The sequence below is a fragment of the Protopterus annectens genome, chromosome 8.part0 (genome assembly GCF_019279795.1).
Source record: "Protopterus annectens isolate FY-2018-M chromosome 8.part0, PAN1.0, whole genome shotgun sequence".
Taxonomy (NCBI): domain Eukaryota; kingdom Metazoa; phylum Chordata; order Ceratodontiformes; family Protopteridae; genus Protopterus; species Protopterus annectens.
The window spans coordinates 1258558684-1258576033 of NC_056741.1; the positions used below are offsets into that span (position 1 = coordinate 1258558684).

At 48.0% G+C, this 17350-nt stretch overlaps 1 protein-coding gene across 1 annotated transcript in view; it reads left to right on the forward strand.

Annotated features, from left to right (window-relative positions):
* The window catches only part of LOC122809345 (tubulin alpha-1 chain-like), a 1205685-nt gene that overhangs the window by 484528 nt on the left and 703807 nt on the right, over positions 1 to 17350 (forward strand). Inside the window, exon 3 of the mRNA XM_044080757.1 lies at positions 7892 to 8040. Within this exon, the coding sequence (XP_043936692.1) occupies positions 7892 to 8040 (149 nt within the window). The remainder of the gene's footprint in view (positions 1 to 7891; positions 8041 to 17350) is intronic.

Consider the following 17350-nt stretch of genomic DNA (forward strand, 5'->3'; position numbering starts at 1 on the left):
TCGGCACTTGCTAAGCTCGAGAGTCACTTTTACCAGCTCGAGGCAGCCCCATATCCCATGATGCAAGGCGGTAAGTACCCAGATCTCGTTTGCCGCTTCGCTGATGAGGTCCTCCTTTTACCAGCTCCTGGTAAGTGATTGTTATATTACTACTTTTGCCCCTTTCTTCAGAAAAAACTTTAGATAATTAGTTTTAATACAGTTTTAGTCCTTTTCTGACAAGATTTTCCCTGACTCCTTAAAAATTTCTAGTCAGACTTTCTCCCATCCCACTTGTTAGGGTGTGTGTGTCTGTTATTGATAGTTTTATATAATTTAATTTCTTGGACTAGTGTTGTGTGTGTGTGATTCACTATGTCTAAGGAAAGGGTCTCAGGCTTTAAGAAGTGTGACTTGTGCTGTCAGAAGATGTCTCTGACAGACGGTCACACTTCTTGCCTTTACTGCCTGGGGCCTCTTCACCTGCAGGACTCCTGTGCTATTTGTCACTCTTTCAGCCAGAGAGTCCTGCAGGAAAGAAGAAATAAATTAATTTTGAGGGGCCTTCTTAAGCCGGAGGGCTCCCCGGCTAAGTCGGCTCCATCTAAGACTTCAAAGTCTTCCATGGCCCAGGCTTCTGTGTCCAAGCCTGTGGCCTCGGCTCCGACTCTTTCAGAGTCGAGACCGGCTCCGGCTGGAGCCGACTGTACTACCTTCGGCACCGATGGCTATCGGTGCCGATTCTGGTTCGACCACTTCGTGTCGGCTCGATCGGTTCCGACCACCATGTGGCTCAGGCATCGGTGTCGGCCCGATCGGCTCCGACACCGTTACTTTGTGGCTGTATCGGCTCCGGCTGGAGCCGATGCATCAGCTACCTGTCGGCGCCGACGTTGGCGGCTCCGACAGTTTCTGTGGTTTCATCGGCTCCGATGGTTGCTTCAAGGAAGAGGTCTAGGTCCCCTTCCTTGGAGCCGATACTTCGGCTCGGCCGCCTCTCCTCTCGAACGGAGCCATCGGAGCCGATCTTCAAGGTCATCCAGGCTTTCTGACCATGATTTAGAGAGTGGTCAGTAGATTACTTAAGTCACAGGCACTGGCCCAAATTCTACATAGTCCGTCTCAGCAGGCGACTATTGGTCCACACCCATTGCAGTTCCTCCTTCGACTCTACCCCAGAGTTTGGAGTTGGAGTCTTCGAATGGTTACTGCTACGGCTGAGGGACAGATACCCCCTTCTGTTCCTTCAGCCTCTACTCTTATCTCCTCTTGAGACCTTCCTTAGAGGGATTCGTGGCCGGGCTTCCTGGTCTCCTCCGAGGGGTGAGTGGCATCGGACCCTTGTCCGAGCCCGCTCTTCCCCTTGGAGCCTCGGCCTGGTGAGCTCGGCTCCGACATCTGCCTCGGAGCCTTCCTTCGGTGGGCCCTGGAGTTCCTAGTTCTTGAGCGGTTCTCTCGGACCTCCTGGGAGGGGAGCCTTCGAGGTGATGAAGAGTGTGCTGGCCACTGGTCTCAGCCAGCAGTCTGTTCCCTTAGCTCCTCCCTCTATAGTGCCTGTTGACATCTCTGCCACTTCTCTTGCTACAGGACCCAGAGATCCTCCGCCTCAGGTTTCCCCACTGGGAATATCCCTCTTCCGAGGATTCTCCTGATTTGTCGGGAGATCCTCCGCGGAAGAGGACTTGTAAGAGGAAACACATAGACTCCCCCGAGTCTATCACTTCAGATACTGACTTAGATGAGTCAGAAGGATCCCCAAGATCCCCCTCTGAGGATGTCTCCTTCTCAGACATCCTAGAACTCCTTAGACAGAGGGGAAACTGGCCCACCAATAATCCCTTTGAGGATGAGTCAGTATACCTGGAGGCGTTTGGATCTCGGCCCTCCACCTCCTGGGTGTCTCCGCCTTTTGACCCCCTTATGCAGGTTATTGCCCGAAAGGCGTGGGCTGCTCCTGACTCTGTAGAGCCAGTCCCTAGGAGGCCTTCTAAATTTATTACTGCCCCGTCGGACAAGCAATTCCTCACAAAAGGTGTCCCCGCTGATGCCATGGTGGTGGTGGCTGCCACCAAGAAGGAACTTGCAGATCCTTCCGTACCTGTCCATCCTCCTAATAAGGACTCTAGGACCATGGATAGGTATGGTAAGCGGATGTTTTCTTCAGCGACCTTTGCTATGCGTTCGCTGAACTACCTATGTCACTTCACCAGACACCAAAGGGATATCCTTAAGGAGCTAGGTGAAGTTGTGCAGGATCCTACAGCTGCAGGGGCTCAGGAAAAAAATGCTTCGCAGCTAGGAACCCTTAACTCCATTGCAAACTCCTCCATGCGGCTAATATCATATGCTGCTGATGGAGCGAGTAGGGCCGCAGGTACAGGTGTGGCTCTTAGACGCCAAGCCTGGATGCAGCTATGTAATTTTGCAGATCCCTTTAAGGCGTCCTTCACAAACTCTCCCTTTGATGGGTCAGCTTTGTTTGGCCCTCAAGTGAAGGAAACATTGACCAGGTGTGAGCAGGACGGCAAAACTCTTTCTGCCGTAGGAGTCCGTTTTCCACCCCTTCTAGACCTTACCCCAAAGGACAGAAGGGTGGCAAAATGTGGTTCCATAAATCCCAAGGAGTCACGCCGGATTCACGTGGTCAGTTTACCCTAGAGGCAGAGGGGTAACAACAACAGACGCCTCTAGAGGCAGAGGGGGTCCACAAAACCAGGGAAACAGGGAGTCTCTCTCTGACAAGCCCTTTCAGCATCCCTGAGATGTTGCCCGGCTGTCCCTCCTTGGAGGCAGTCGGGGGAAGACTATCGCTGTACCCAGAAGCCTGGCGTTCCCTCACTCAAGACAGATGGGTACAGTCGATCATATCCGAGGGTTACATAATTCCTTTCGAGGAAAGTCCTTTCTATCCCTCAAATTCCCTTCCAGATGTACCACCCGGTCTAAGGGAAATTGCAGAGTTAGAAGTCTTAAAACTACTGCAAAAAAGAGCCATTCAGCCAGTTACAACAGACCATTCAGAGCCGGAATCTACTCAAGGTTCTTTTGGTCCCCAAAAGACGGGAGACTGGAGACCAATATTGGATCTCAGCAGACTCAACAAGTCTGTGAGGAAGACAAGATTCCGAATGGTCACTCTTCAGTCAAGTCTGCCCTTCTTACAGAAGGACAACTGGATGTGCTCAATAGATCTTCAGGATGCGTACTATCACATAAAAATTCACAGACGCTCCAGGAGATTTCTCCGCTTTCGGCTGGGGTCCAGTCATTTCCAGTTCAGAGTCCTGCCCTGTGGTCTCACCACAGCCCCCAGAGTGTTCACCAAATGCATGGCAGTGGTCACGGCTCACCCGAGACGTCAAGGATTCCAGGTGTTTCCATATCTCAACGACTGGCTCCTTTCAGCCACCACCAGGCATCAGCTTGTTCAAGCCAGGGATTACACAATAAATCTTTGTTCTCATTTGGGCATCTCGATCAACTTCGAAAAGTCATCCTTATCGCCCTGCCAGTCTATTACTTTCATAGGCGCAAACTTAAACACTGTTCGGATGTCAGCTACCCTTACAGATCAAAGAGTTTCAGACATTCAAAGTCATGTCAGGATCATTCTAGCCAACAAGAAAGTACCGGCCAGAATGGTTCTAAAGGTATTAGGCCTCATGGCTGCGGCCATTACTCTTCTTCCCCTGGCTCGCTTCTACATGCGCCTTCTTCAGTGGATGTTGTTCACTCAGTGGTCTTACCAACAACTTCCAATGCGTCACCAAATTCTGGTGACACAGATTTGCAAAATCATCTTGCTTGGTGGATCACATCCCTCCAGATTCACCAAGGCACACACTTTGTACCCCCAATCCCGGTAGCCACTGTCACCACGGATGCCTCCCTGATCGGGTGGGGGGGGTCATTATCAGGGCAGGATGGTTCATGGGACGTGGCAACCGTTCGAGTACCACCTGCACATAAATGTCCTGGAGATGAGAGCAGTGCTTTTAACGTTGCAAGCCCTCAACGACTTTCTTCCCGTAGGGACAATTGCAGTCCACACAGACAACATGTCTGTAGTTTGGTATATCAACAAACAGGGCGGAACCAAGTCCTACCCCTTGTGTCGAGAAGCGCTCAGACTTTGGCAATGGGCGATCTCCTCTCATCGGTTTCTGGTAGCAACGCACATCCCTGGGAAAACCAACATTTTAGCGGACAGATTGAGCAGAGCTATTCTCATGCCTCACGAGTGGTCTCTCAAGCAATCCATAGTGGAAGAGATTTTTCTGGAATGGGGTCGCCCGTGTTGCGATCTTTTTGCTACTCCCCAAAACAGCAAATGCCCAGACTTCTTCTCTCTTCCTCTACCAGGCCATCCCCCCAGAGACGCTCTGACCCAGGATTGGCCCCAGGGACTTCTTTATGCTTTTCCTCCATTTCCTCTGATCCCTCAAGTTATCCAGAAAGCAACCGATTTGAGAGCCAAAATGATTCTCATTGCTCCTTATTGGCCTCGACAAATTTGGTTCCCGTTCCTCCATCGTCACCTTTTGATGCAGCCGTGGCATCTGGACCCAGTGCCAGATCTTCTGATTCACCAATCCGGTCAGCTGCACCGGTCTATACCTTCTCTCAACCTCACAGCATGGTTGCTCCACTTCCTTCCTTAGCCAGGCTTCCTTTGATCTCTAACCCCGTTAGAGACATTCTAGTAGCTTCCTTAAAATCCTCTACCAGGAGGATTTATACAAGCAAATGGAAACGATTCTCTTATTGGGCTAAAGCCAAAAATATTGATCCCTTCACTGCTCCAGTTCAGGCAGTTTTGGATTTCTTAGCGGAGATTTTTTCATGCAGGATCCTCTTCTTCCACAGTTAGAGTTCAATTGGCTGCTATCTCGAACTTTCATGTCGGGTTCGCAGATCACAATATTATGTCCCACAGGCTTTGTAGAGCCTTCTTAAAAGGAATTTTCCTCCTGAAACCTCCAGTCAGGAGTCCTCCCCCTCAATGGGATCTAAATTTAGTGCTGACATCCTTGATTCTTCCCCCCTTCGAGCCAGCTGTTTCTTGCTCCCTGAAATTTCTTTCATGGAAAACCTTATTCCTAGTAGCTATTACATCTGCCAGGAGGGTGTCTGAACTTCATGCTCTATCGGTTCGACCCCCCTATTTGGTCTTTCACAAAGACAGAGTATCATTGAGAACTAATCCGACCTTTTTGCCTAAGGTCGCCTCAAAGACTAATTTGAATCAATCCATTGATCTCCCTGTATTTTTTCCAAACTATTCAAACAGATCGGAACAAAAACTACATTATCTTGATGTCCATCGCCAACTCAGATATTATTTGGACAGAACTAAACAATTTAGGAAATCCGATCAACTCTTTGTTTCCTATGCTGATAACAAGAAAGGCCTTCCTGTCTCTAAAGTTACCTTATCTAGATGGCTTTCTTCTGTCATCTCTGAAATTTATCAGCTCAGGGGAAAACAGCTGTGCTCAAAACCTAAAGCACATTCAACTAGAAGCTTAGCTACTTCTACAGCCTTTCAAGCTAGACTTCCTTTAGACACTATTTGTGCAGCGGCCACTTGGGCCACTCCTCATACCTTTGTTTCCCATTACAAATTGGACTTGGCCTCCAGGGACAGAGCCAGTTTTGGCTCTACAGTCCTCAAGAGTCTGTTCCATTGAGCCACCCAGGATAGAGGTGCTAGGACGCGGTCCCATCAACCATGAAAGTAGGCAAGATTGACGACTTAACATTAAGAAGTTATGTACCTACCATAACGCTCCATGTTAGTTGTCTTCTCACCTTCTTTCTTGCGACCCTCCCTCCTTCCCCCAGGCCTGGACAGACCTTTTTCTACAAGGTATAATTATGCTGAAAGACCATACAGAGCTGGTCTTTCTTCCATCCTGCAGGTTTTTCTTCTACTTTCTTCCTTTGGGAAGTGTTTATGCTTGGTGCTATTGTCCTTTTGTCATCAAACGAGATCTGGGTACTTACCGCCTTGCATCATGGGATATGGGGCTGCCTCGAGCTGGTAAAAGTGACTCTCGAGCTTAACAAGTGCCGAGTCGGAGCCGAGGATCGGCTCTGAACCCATCAAGCAAGAAAGAAGACGAGAGAAGACAACTAACATGGAACGTTATGGTAGGTACATAACTTCTTATTTTCGTCTCCCCCTCAAACACAAAATGCAGCAGCTACTTTGCCCTCTTTCCCTTTCACGGGGAGTCACCGAAAGACGCTTTGATTCACGATTGGCCCGCGGGTCTCCTTTATGCTTATCCTCCGATTCCTCTGATCCCCCTTTTTCTAAGGAAAGCTATTCGGTTGAGAAACAAAGTGATCCTCATTGCCCTGTTCTGGCCTCGTCAAGTGTGGTTTTCCTTCCTCCAACCTCATCTGTTACAACCTCCTTGGATCCTAGAGACTCGTCAGGACCTCATATCTCACCCACAAGGGCTGACTCCACTGAATCTATCCACTCTCAAGCTGACGGCTTGGTTTCTCCACTTCCGTTAGTTGCCAGGCAGGAAACTCTCTCCTCATCTGTCCGTGGTATTATCCTGGCCTCCCATAAACCATCCACCAGAAAGCTTTACAGGGACAAATGGAAAAGATTCTCTATCTGGACACATAATCGGTAGCTAGATCTGTTCTCAACTCCTGTACCTACTACTCTTCATTATCTTGCTGAGTTGTTCGACAATGGTGCTTCAACTTCCACCATTTGAGTCCATTTAGCTGCTATTTCCAACTTCCATAATGGTTCAGATGGAGTCCCGCTTATCTCCGCTCGACTTTGCAAGACCTTCCTCAAGGGAATTTTCCACAGCAGACCTTTCTATCAGACAACCGGTGGAGGCATGGAATCTCTCCCGGGTTCTTCAGTCTCTATACCCCCTTTTGAGCCTGCTGCGACATGTGATCCAAAATTCCTGTCATGGAAATCCTTATTTCTGGTGGCGGTCACTTCAGCCAGACGAATATCTGAGTTGCAAGCCTTATGTATCAAGAGCCCTTGTCTGATCTTCCATAAGAACAGAGTATCACCTCGTACTAACCCATCCTTTCCCCAAGGTGACTTCCGACTTTTCTATTAACAAGTCCATTGAGCTCCCTATATTTTTTCCAAATTATTCAAACAAGGGAGAATACTGCCTACATTCATTGGATGTTCATTGACAATTACGTTTCTACCTGGACAGATGGTATGACTGGTACCTAACCTAGCTCATTCCCTCTACCAGAATAATACTCCCCTGGCAACCTTTAAGACCTGTCTGGATGTTAGATAGATGTTTGCAAATTTTCACCTGGTACAATTGGGAAAATCTACTTAGTGAGGACATTGTTAGTGCCCCAGCAGAACTGGGTGATGTGATAGAACTTCTTGATGGTCTCATTGGCTATAAGCTTAGTAAGAAGCTATAAACTTTTTTTTTTTTTTACTTTTGCAGGGGAGACCAATACAGCTAAGAAAAAAAATGACACTTTTTTTGGATTACTTCAACTAAACTAGTGAGCTTGCCTGCATATTATGATTTACTGTTACAATGGCTTCTGTGTAGATTTGCCGTTATGGTGAGTGTCCCGACACAAGTATACTTTCTACATATTATCCATTTTATTGCAGTTTGCAGAGCTTACCAATCCATCTGAACTTATTTAGTTTAGTTTTTTTTTTTTGTTTGTTTTTTTTTTTTTTTGTTTTAGTACGTCAGTAGTGTCATTTTCTAAACTAGGGAGTGGGCCTTTACTGAGTACCAGTCTGGCAGAACAACGTAAAGCAAGTTATTCATAAGAAATGGACGGCTTTTTATAAAGCTGTGATTTTTTTCAGATCTTAATGTCCTGCCTAAAGTGCATTTACCAAAGTTGCGTTGTACTGTTTTTTTTTTTGCAGATGAGGTTCGTACTGGCACTTACAGGCAGCTTTTCCACCCAGAACAGTTGATTACTGGCAAAGAGGATGCAGCAAATAATTATGCTCGGGGTCACTACACAATTGGGAAAGAAATTGTGGATTTGGTACTAGATCGTATTCGCAAATTGGTATGTAGAATTTATCTTGGAAAGAGTCTGTACTAGTACTTAAGTTCTTTTGCTTTTTGTTAATTTTGTTCTTTCATATGGATTAGGTGTTTTACTTATTTAATTTATTTGTTGGTGACTAAGTGTTTTGGCAGTTTATGGATATTTAAACTTCTTTTGTGTCAAACTTTGAAAATATAAAAGGTCACTGTTTTCTTGCATCAATAAACTTGTACTTAAGTTTGTGAGTATAATCTGGTGAGTGAACTATTCAAAAGACCATCCTCTAGTCAAGACATGCCATGAGGAAGTATCGTAGTATAAGATTATTTACATGGCTCTAAGATGGTGGTAGCTTACACTAGAAAGACAGATCCAACAGGTTATCTTAATAGTAAGCAGACTTTGTAGATTGTACTGCATATTAAATAAGATGTAATAGCAAATCTGAGATGTGGTCCATTCTCAGTAACACCAAGATTAAGCTTGAGAGACATTAAGACAGCTTTGTATGTAAAACATTTCCATGCTGAAGCTGCCCTAGGCCCTCCCCTTTCTGTAATACACCACAGTACTTAGTCTTTCCAGATTTCATTTCAGATGATACAGACTAGCCTTTGCATGTGGGAAGAAATATTCTCAATTTCTGCGAGTGCCTACACTTTCTTCACTCAGTCATTTCTGTTTATTCTTCCATCCCTCTCCATATACCTGTTCTTAAAAATTTTGGGAGATTTCCATTACTTCATCCTAATTTTTGTTTATCTTTGGGTCCATTTGATCTTATCTGGTTTTGTTATAGTAAACAGACTTCTTTCTAACTTTTTAACTAATTATGCAACCATTTTCCTTGCTGGTTTGTGAATTTTTGCTGTTTCATTAAATATGGACTCATCAATGGAAAATAGTTCCTGCATGCAGAAAATTAATCTGTAATATCCTAGCAACCATTGTCTTTTTTATTTGGGTGAGGAAGTCATTACCCAAAAGTGCTGAATTTGCCAGAATTTTCTCTCTCTGTACTTATAAAAGCACACAAGCACCATTATCCTAAAACTGTACTTGCTACCTTTCCAGTTTTTGTAACAAAGTCAAGCAGAATGGAAAAATCAGTTAATAAAGTAAAAAGTTGCTTCTGGACCTGCTTCATCACTTGTATTACAGAGGTCAAAATTACAGTCTGTCAGATTAATGAGTTGGTGCTGATAGAGGTGTGCCAAATCTTCTGATCTGATCTCAGTCTTCATTTATCATTAACCTTTGGGGCTTGGTTCCAATTCTCAGAACAGGCCCGGCCGTTGTAATAGCTCACGCAAGCCAAAAACTCTTGAGCCAAGTCTCTACCCAGAATACCCCTCTCCTGATTACCTCAGATCTTGTTAGTTTCTCGTGTGTGTATGTGTGTGTGTGTGTGTGTGTATATATATATATATATATATATATATATATATATATATATATATATATATATATATATATATAGTTAAATATTGTTCTACCACCTTTACCTTATTGGTTTTTCGCTATCCCACTCTCTGTACACTTCGGTGTTCTCCCCTATTATCCTTGGTAGTTTTTTCCCCCCTTTCTGTTACCTTCTCTATCACTTTCCTTTCCACAAGTGAGTGTGCTGTTTCTCCATATAGATAACCCTTTCTACCATCACTGGTAGTGCTTTCCTCTTTCCTCTACCTTTCTTTGGAAGTTCTGGCCTACCATTGCTGGCAGCTGTTCCCTTTCTCCATGTGTGCTTCTTCTTAGTGCTTGTGGGTGCTGTCAGTTGATAACTGCTTTCCTTAATTATCGTGGGGGATAAATCTAAGGGAACTACTGGTTTTAAACAATATCAGGATTGCAGTAGGAAGCATTCTTCCTGTGTGTACTGTTTGGGTCCGGCACATTTACAGCAAGAGTGCACTGTTTGTCAAGTGTTCAGTCACTGGGCCTGCACAGAACGCAAAAAATAAGATGTTATGTGATCCTATCTCGCCTACATTCTGAACTGATGGGTTCGGAGCCGATCCCTCGGCTCCGACTCGGCACGCTTATGCTATAGAGCGAGGCCTCTAATTGGCTGAGCTATCTTTATCCCAGGATGCACCACCACTTATCCCCCAGATCTCGTTTGCCGCTATCAAGCTTAGACGTGGTCTCAACATTGGCTGGGCTAAGTACTATTTATTTAGGCTTTTCCTGTCACAAATTTCCTTCTTTTGAACCCAAAAGCTGTTTTAACAGCTATTGTTGTCATATCAGTGTGTTTGGTGAATTTTCGTTGAAAAATTTGTGATTTTTTTAGTCAGGGAAGGTTTCCCGTTTTAGTTAGAGGGGCCTTCCCCTGTTGCTTTGCTGTTTGTACATCTTTCTTGGGTCAAGCACCCGTTTAAGTTAGAGGGTCTTGACTCTCTTTATTTTTTTGTCTGTTTAGTGTAAAATATATATATATATATATATATATATATATATATATATATATATATATATATATATATATATTCTGAATTTGTTGAAGTTGTATTCAACTTTGTCTTTGGCTAAATTTAGTGTTTCTTCACTTAAAAAAGTTCTGTGGTTAAGACAATTATGTCTAAAGAGCACAAACCCTCCGGGTTTAAGAAGTGCACGAGGTGTGGTTTTAAAATGTCCATAACGGACGACCACGCCTCGTGCGTCTATTGCTTAGGTGCTAAGCAATTACAGGAGTCGTGTAGTGTGTGCCACGCGTTCTCTTCCAGAGTCCTCCAGGAGAGGAAAAACAAATTAATCCTCAAGGGATTAATCAAGCCTTCCTTCGAGGAGGCTTTATCTTCCTCTCCGTCTCCTTCTAAAAAGAAAAAAGCGTCGGCTCCGACCAGTCAGTCAGAACCGACCGCTAAAAAATCTAAGCAGACTTCTCCATCAGCTCCACGGACTTCGGAGCCGAGGTCGGAACGGTCTGCCTCGATGCCTCCAGCCTCGACCCCTCTGGTTTCGGAGCCGAGATCTGGGGCATCGAGAGGCGGGTCACCCTCATCGGCTCCACTGATATTGGAGCCGATCAGGGTCACCGGCTCAGACTCTTCCCCCTCGGAGCCGAAGTCCTTATCGGCACCGAGGGAAATTTCCTTGAAACTTTCCTCGGAGCCGATAGTTGCTGAGTCCTTTCGGAGCCGGTCCCCGAGCCCTTCGGAGCCGATGGAGAAATCGGTTCGGGTCCGATCAGTATCCTCTAGGTCATCCAAGATGTCTGATTCGGACATCGACAGGGTGCTCCTTCGACTCTTCCAGTCTCCGGTGTTCCAAAAGCTGGTTTCGGCTCCAGCCCATTTGGCTTTGGAGCCGATGGTTCACTCCCATACTGTGGTTCCTCCTCCAACAGCTTCGGCACCGTTGGAGCCGGTGCTGGTGGAACCTGTGGAGGTGTTAGGGTCGGGCCCGACCCTTGCTCCAACTCCGGCTCTTGGGTCGGAGTTCAGTACACGGACTTCTTCCTTCGGCCCTGGGGGGGAGGCTTCGGGATTGATGCTCTCGGTCCCAAGTCTTCCTCTTGGTGCGTCGGCGGCGGGAGTACCGTCCACTGTCGTGGCCACGGAGGTGGGACCCTCCCAGGATTCTGGTGGTCCCGCCTTTAGGGCTATGAGGAGCGCTTTAGCCAAATCTTCCTTGGCTACCTCCACAGTTTCCCCAGCTACCTCCCTGCATACGGAGACTGGGTCGTTGGCAGTCCCCCTGTCTTTAGACAGCGGAGCCCCCGAGCCTCAGGTTACCCCCGCTGGGGTTTCTCCCCCTCCTGGAGGTCCTTCTGAAGCCTCTTCGGAAGAACCCCCCCAGGAAAAGGTCGTGCAAGAGGAAGCACGTTGACTCCCCTGATGAGTCTTTGACATCTGACACTGATCTCGATGAAGCAGAGGGGTCCCCTAAGTCGTCCTCGGATGATGTCTCCTTTGCAGACATCCTAGAAGCCCTAAAACAGCGAGGCGGCTGGCAGTCCAAACCTCCCTCTGCTGATGAGTCGGTGTTCCTGAAGGCCTTCGGGGCTCAGCCCTCTGCCTCCTGGGTGTCTCCGCCCTTCGACGAGCTCTTGGATTTAATCTGTCGAAGGGCGTGGGAACTCCCAGACTCTGCGGAACCGGTGCCTGCTCGTCCGAACAAATTTCTCTCTGCCCCCCCTGATAGAGAGTTCCTTACTAAAGGTGTGGCTGTAGATGCTTTGGTTGTGGCATCTGCTACCCAGCAAGATGTAGCAGAGGCTTCTACGTCCGTCCATCCTCCTAATAAGGAGTCTAGGAGCATGGATCGGTACGGAAAGCGCACCCTTAATTCAGCGGCCTTTACACTGAGGTCCTTGAACTACCTGACACACTTTACCAGATTTCAGAGGGATCTGATTAAGGAGCTATCCAATACCCTCTTGGGTAACCTGCCTGAGGAGCTGGCCCAGACGGTTGGCTCTCAGCTGGCTACAATGTCGTCCATTTCGAACTCGTCCATGATGCTCATTTCGTATGCGGCTGAAGGGGCGAGTAGAGCGGCGGGTACAGGCATTGCTCTTCGGAGACAAGCCTGGCTCCGCCTGTGTCATTTCGCGGAGGCCTTTAAGTCTTCATTTGCCGACGCCCCCTTTGATGGGTCCTCCCTGTTTGGACCCAAGGTAAAAGACACACTAACCCGCTGTGAACAGGAGGGTAGGACTCTGACTGCCGTAGGGGCACGATTTTCCACTCCCTTTCGGCCTTATCCCAAGGCTAAAAGAGGAGGGAAAATGTGGTTCCGAGATCTCAGAAGCCTTACCCTCTCAGCAGGAAGGTTCCCTTCCAGAGGCAGAGGAGGGGAAATTCATCCGAAGACGCCGTCCCAGAGGCGGCAGAGGCCCTCGCAACACTGGAGACCGCGAGTCCTTTCGTGGCTCTTCAGCCTTCATAGTCCCTGAGGGATTGCCCGGCTGTGCTGTTCGAGCCAGTCGGGGTCGTTCTCGAAGCACCTGAAGGCCTGGGAAGGGATCACTCAGGACCAATGGGTGCTTCGAATTATCGCCGGAGGCTACTCCATCCCATTCTCTCACCCCCAGTCCAAAAAAATCCCGGACCCGCCACCCAGTCAACGGGATACCGCAGCCTCAGAAGTTTCAAAGCTGCTGCAAAAAGGAGTCATCCAACCGGTCCCCGCAGTCCAGATCGGATTAGGGACTTACTCAAGATTCTTTTTGGTGCCAAAGACCGGGACTTGAGGCCCATTTTGGACCTCAGCATCCTAAACCGTTCAGTCAGAAAGTCCAAGTTCCGAATGGTCACTCTACAAACCATTCTCCCATTGCTGGAGAAGGATGTTTGGATGTGCTCCATAGATCTCAAGGACGCGTATTATCATATCAGGGTACATCAAGCGTCCAGGAGACATCTGCGCTTCAGCCTAGGAGGCAGTCATTTTCAGTTCCGTGCGCTGCCCTTTGGTCTCACCACAGCCCCCAGGGTGTTCACCAAGTGCTTGGCAGTTTGACAATGTCAATATTTGTGGGAATGTTGATTTTCCACATGGCATGTCGAGTTGTGGCAAATGTAAAATTTGCCACAAGGTTAAAAATTTGTCTGGCAGTATGATTAATGGTGTCAAATATATCGCCCATGATAATTTTAATTGCAAATCTTGTGGCGTGGTGTATATTCTTGGTTGTGGCTGTGAACCACCAAAATATTACATCGGTCAAACAAAACGCCAACTTAAAATACGTGTTTTAGAACACATGGGCTATATACGTAATGTTAGGTTGGATAGTCCCATTTCGGAACATTTTAATATAGTCCATAGGGGTAATATGGACTCATTAACTTTTTGTGCTTTAGCCAAACCGAAATCCAAGAAGGGTGTGAATTGTTTACAAAATCTTTTAACGTTGGAGAGTGAATTCATCTTAAAATTTGGCACCCTGAAACCCAGGGGTATGAATTTGGAGGTTAATCTCACTATTTAATTATTTCAGCTGTTGTAATAAAGTTTATGGTGCAATTCATTGCCTATTTTGAATATTAGATACTTTTTCTCTATGGATTCAATGTCAAATAGTTTTACATAATTTACATTTTTTCTGCTATTGGTAGTGTCTCCTTAAATTCTTTTGAAGCTTTTTTCTTGTAATTAAATTAAATTGTGTTAATTGATTAATTATATTATGTATAGTATAAATAGATGCACCATGTGACTGTATTTTATTCCTTTGAAGGCATTCTGCCGAGGTACCGGAATAAAAGTGTTGCTGTGTTCCAGCTTTGTGGTTTTTCTTCTTTCTGTGTTTTATGGTTTTTCTAGTCTCACCACAGCCCCCAGGGTGTTCACCAAGTGCTTGGCAGTAGTGACTGCTCACCTGAGAAGTCTAGGATTCCAGGTGTTTCCGTACCTAGACGACTGGCTCCTAACTGCCACCTCCAAGCATCTACTTCTGCGGAGCCTACAAGCCACTATATCACTGGGCAATTCCCTTGGAATCACCTTCAATTGGCCAAAGTCTGTGTTGCGGCCATCTCAAAGAGTAAGATTCATAGGGGTAGAGATAGACTCAAACCAAATGCGGGTCTATCTACCTACAGACAGAATTCAAACCATACAAAATCAAGTTCGAGCCTTACTTCCCAGGTCCAAAGCCCCAGCCCGAATGGTCCTGCAGCTATTGGGATCCATGTCTGCCACGGTTCTTCTAGTCCCCTTGGCAAGGTTGCACATGAGAATCCTCCAGTGGCTTCTTTCAACTCAGTGGTCCTTTCAGGAACTCCCTCTCAATCACCTCATATGGATCACGGAATCTTGCAAACGGGACCTTCGCTGGTGGCTAGTGCCCTCCAATTTGGATCAGGGACGACCCTTTGTTCTTCCTCCTCCGGCCACTTTGACCACGGACGCCTCCCAGATGGGGGCATTCCTGGGCAGGTCAGTCCAAGGCAAATGGCACCCGGAAGAGACTCTTCTTCATATCAACATCCTAGAAATGAGGGCAGTACTCCTGTCCCTTCAAGCCCTTCACGATTATCTCCCTCAGGGCGTAATTGCTGTTCACTCAGACAACATGTCTGTTGTCTGGTACCTGAACAAACAGGGAGGGACCAGATCCTATCCTCTTTGCAGAGAAGCCATGAGAGTTTGGGAATGGTCAGTCTCGACCAAACGCTTCCTAGTGGCTACTCACATACCGGGCAAGGCCAATGTCATAGCCGACCGATTGAGCAGAACCATCCTCTCTCCTCACGAATGGTCTCTGAATATGACAGTTGCAAGTCAGATTTTCAGCGAATGGGGAGTTCCGTGTTGCGACCCGACCGCCAAAAGACATAGGCAGGCTTCTCCTTCGGCTCCACGGACTTCGGAGCCGAGGGTGGAACGGTCTGCCTCGATGCCTCCAGTCTCGACTCCTCTGGTCTCGGAGCCGACGGCTGGGGCATCGAGAGGCGGGTCACCTTCATCGGCTCCACTGATCTTGGAGCCGATGAAGGTTGTCCGCTCAGACACTTCCTCCTCGGTGCCGAAGTCCTCTTCGGCACCGATGGAAATTGGGTTGGACACTCCCTCGGCGCCAATAGTTATCGAGTCGCCTCGGAGCCGTTCCCTTAGTCCCGTGGAGCTGTTGGAGTGACCTACTCGGACCCGTTCGGTCTCTTCCAGGTCATCAAGGATGTCAGATTCGGACATAGACAGGGTGCTCCAAAGACTGTTCCAGTCCCCAGTCTTTCAAAAATTTGTTTCGGCTCCGACCCAATTGGTTTCGGAGCCGATAGCCCACTCCATTGCCATTCCTCCTCCGACCGCTTCGGCTCCGTCGGAGCAGGTGCTGATGGAGCCAGTAGAGATCCTAGGGTCGGCTCCGACCCTTACTCCAACCCCGGCCTTCGGGTCTGAGTTTAGCACGCGGACTTCTTCGGCTGGACCCGGGGTTGACGTTTCGGGACCAATGCTGTCGGTTCCGAGCCTCCCTCTCGGTGCTTCGGCTGCGGGACTTCCGTCTGCTATCATGGCTCCAGGGACCGGACACTCCCAGGATTCTGGGGGTCCGGCTTTCAGAGCTATGAGGAGTGCCTTGGCCAAGTCTTCTTCGGCCATCTCTACGGCTTTACCGGCACCTTCCCTGGGCATGGAGACTGGGTCTTTGGCAGTTCCCCTGTCTCTAGGCAGCGGAGCCCCGGGGCTAGAGGTTACCCCCACTGGGGGTTCCCCTCCTCCTGAGGGTTCTTCGGAGTTGTCTTCGGAGGAGCCCCCAAGGAAGAGATCGTGCAAGAGGAAGCACGTGGACTCCCCCAATGAGTCTCTTACATCGGACACTGATCTTGATGATGCGGAGGGGTCCCCAAAGTCGTCCTCGGATGATGTCTCATTTGCAGACATTCTAGAGATCCTTAAGCAACGAGGCGGCTGGATTTCCAAACCCCCCTCCGCTGATGAGTCAGTGCTTCTCAAGGCCTTTGTGGCTCAGCCCTCCGCCTCCGGGGTGGCTCCGCCTTGACGAGCTCCTGGATTTGGTTTGTCGGAGGGCGGGAACATCCAGATACTGTGGAACCAGTGCCTTCTCGCCCTAACAAATTTTTGTCTGCCCCACCGAGAAGGAGTTCTTGACGAAAGGCGTGGCTGTAGATGCCATGGTGGTGGCATCTGCTACACAGCAGGACGTGGCAGAGGCTTCAACGTCCGTCCATCCTCCTAATAAGGAGTCTAGGAGCATGGACGTGCACGGAAGCGCACCCTGACTTCAGCGGCCTTTACTCTAAGGTCCCTGAATTATTTGGCACATTTCACCAGACTACAGAGGGATCTGATCAAGGAGCTGTCAGACTCCCTCTCAGGTAACCTACCATGAGGCTCATTTCATATGCGGCCGAAGGGGCGGGCAGAGCGGCAGGCACAAGCGTGGCTCTACAGAGACAAGCCTGGCTCCGTTTGTGTCATTTCGCAGAGGCCTTCAAGTCTTCCTTCACGACGCCCTTTGATGGGTCCTCTTTGTTTGGACCCAAGGTAAAAGACACTCTTACCCGCTGTGAGCAAGAGGGAAAAACTTTATCTGCCGTAGGAGCACGTTATTCCACTCCCTTTCGGCCTTATCCCAAGGCTAAAAGAGGAGGGAAGATGTGGTTCCGCAAATCACAGAAGTTCTTTCCTCAACAGCAGGAAGATTCCCTTCCAGAGGCAGAGGACGGGGAAATTTTTCTGGGAGACACCGTCCCAGAGGCGGCAGAGGGCCCCGCAACACTGGAGACCGCGAGTCCTTTCGTGGCTCTTCAGCCTCCCACACTTCATGAGGGATTGCCCGGCTGTGCTGCTCCGGAGCCAGTCGGGTGCCGTTTTGCCAAGCACCTAAAAGCCTGGGAGTCTATTACTC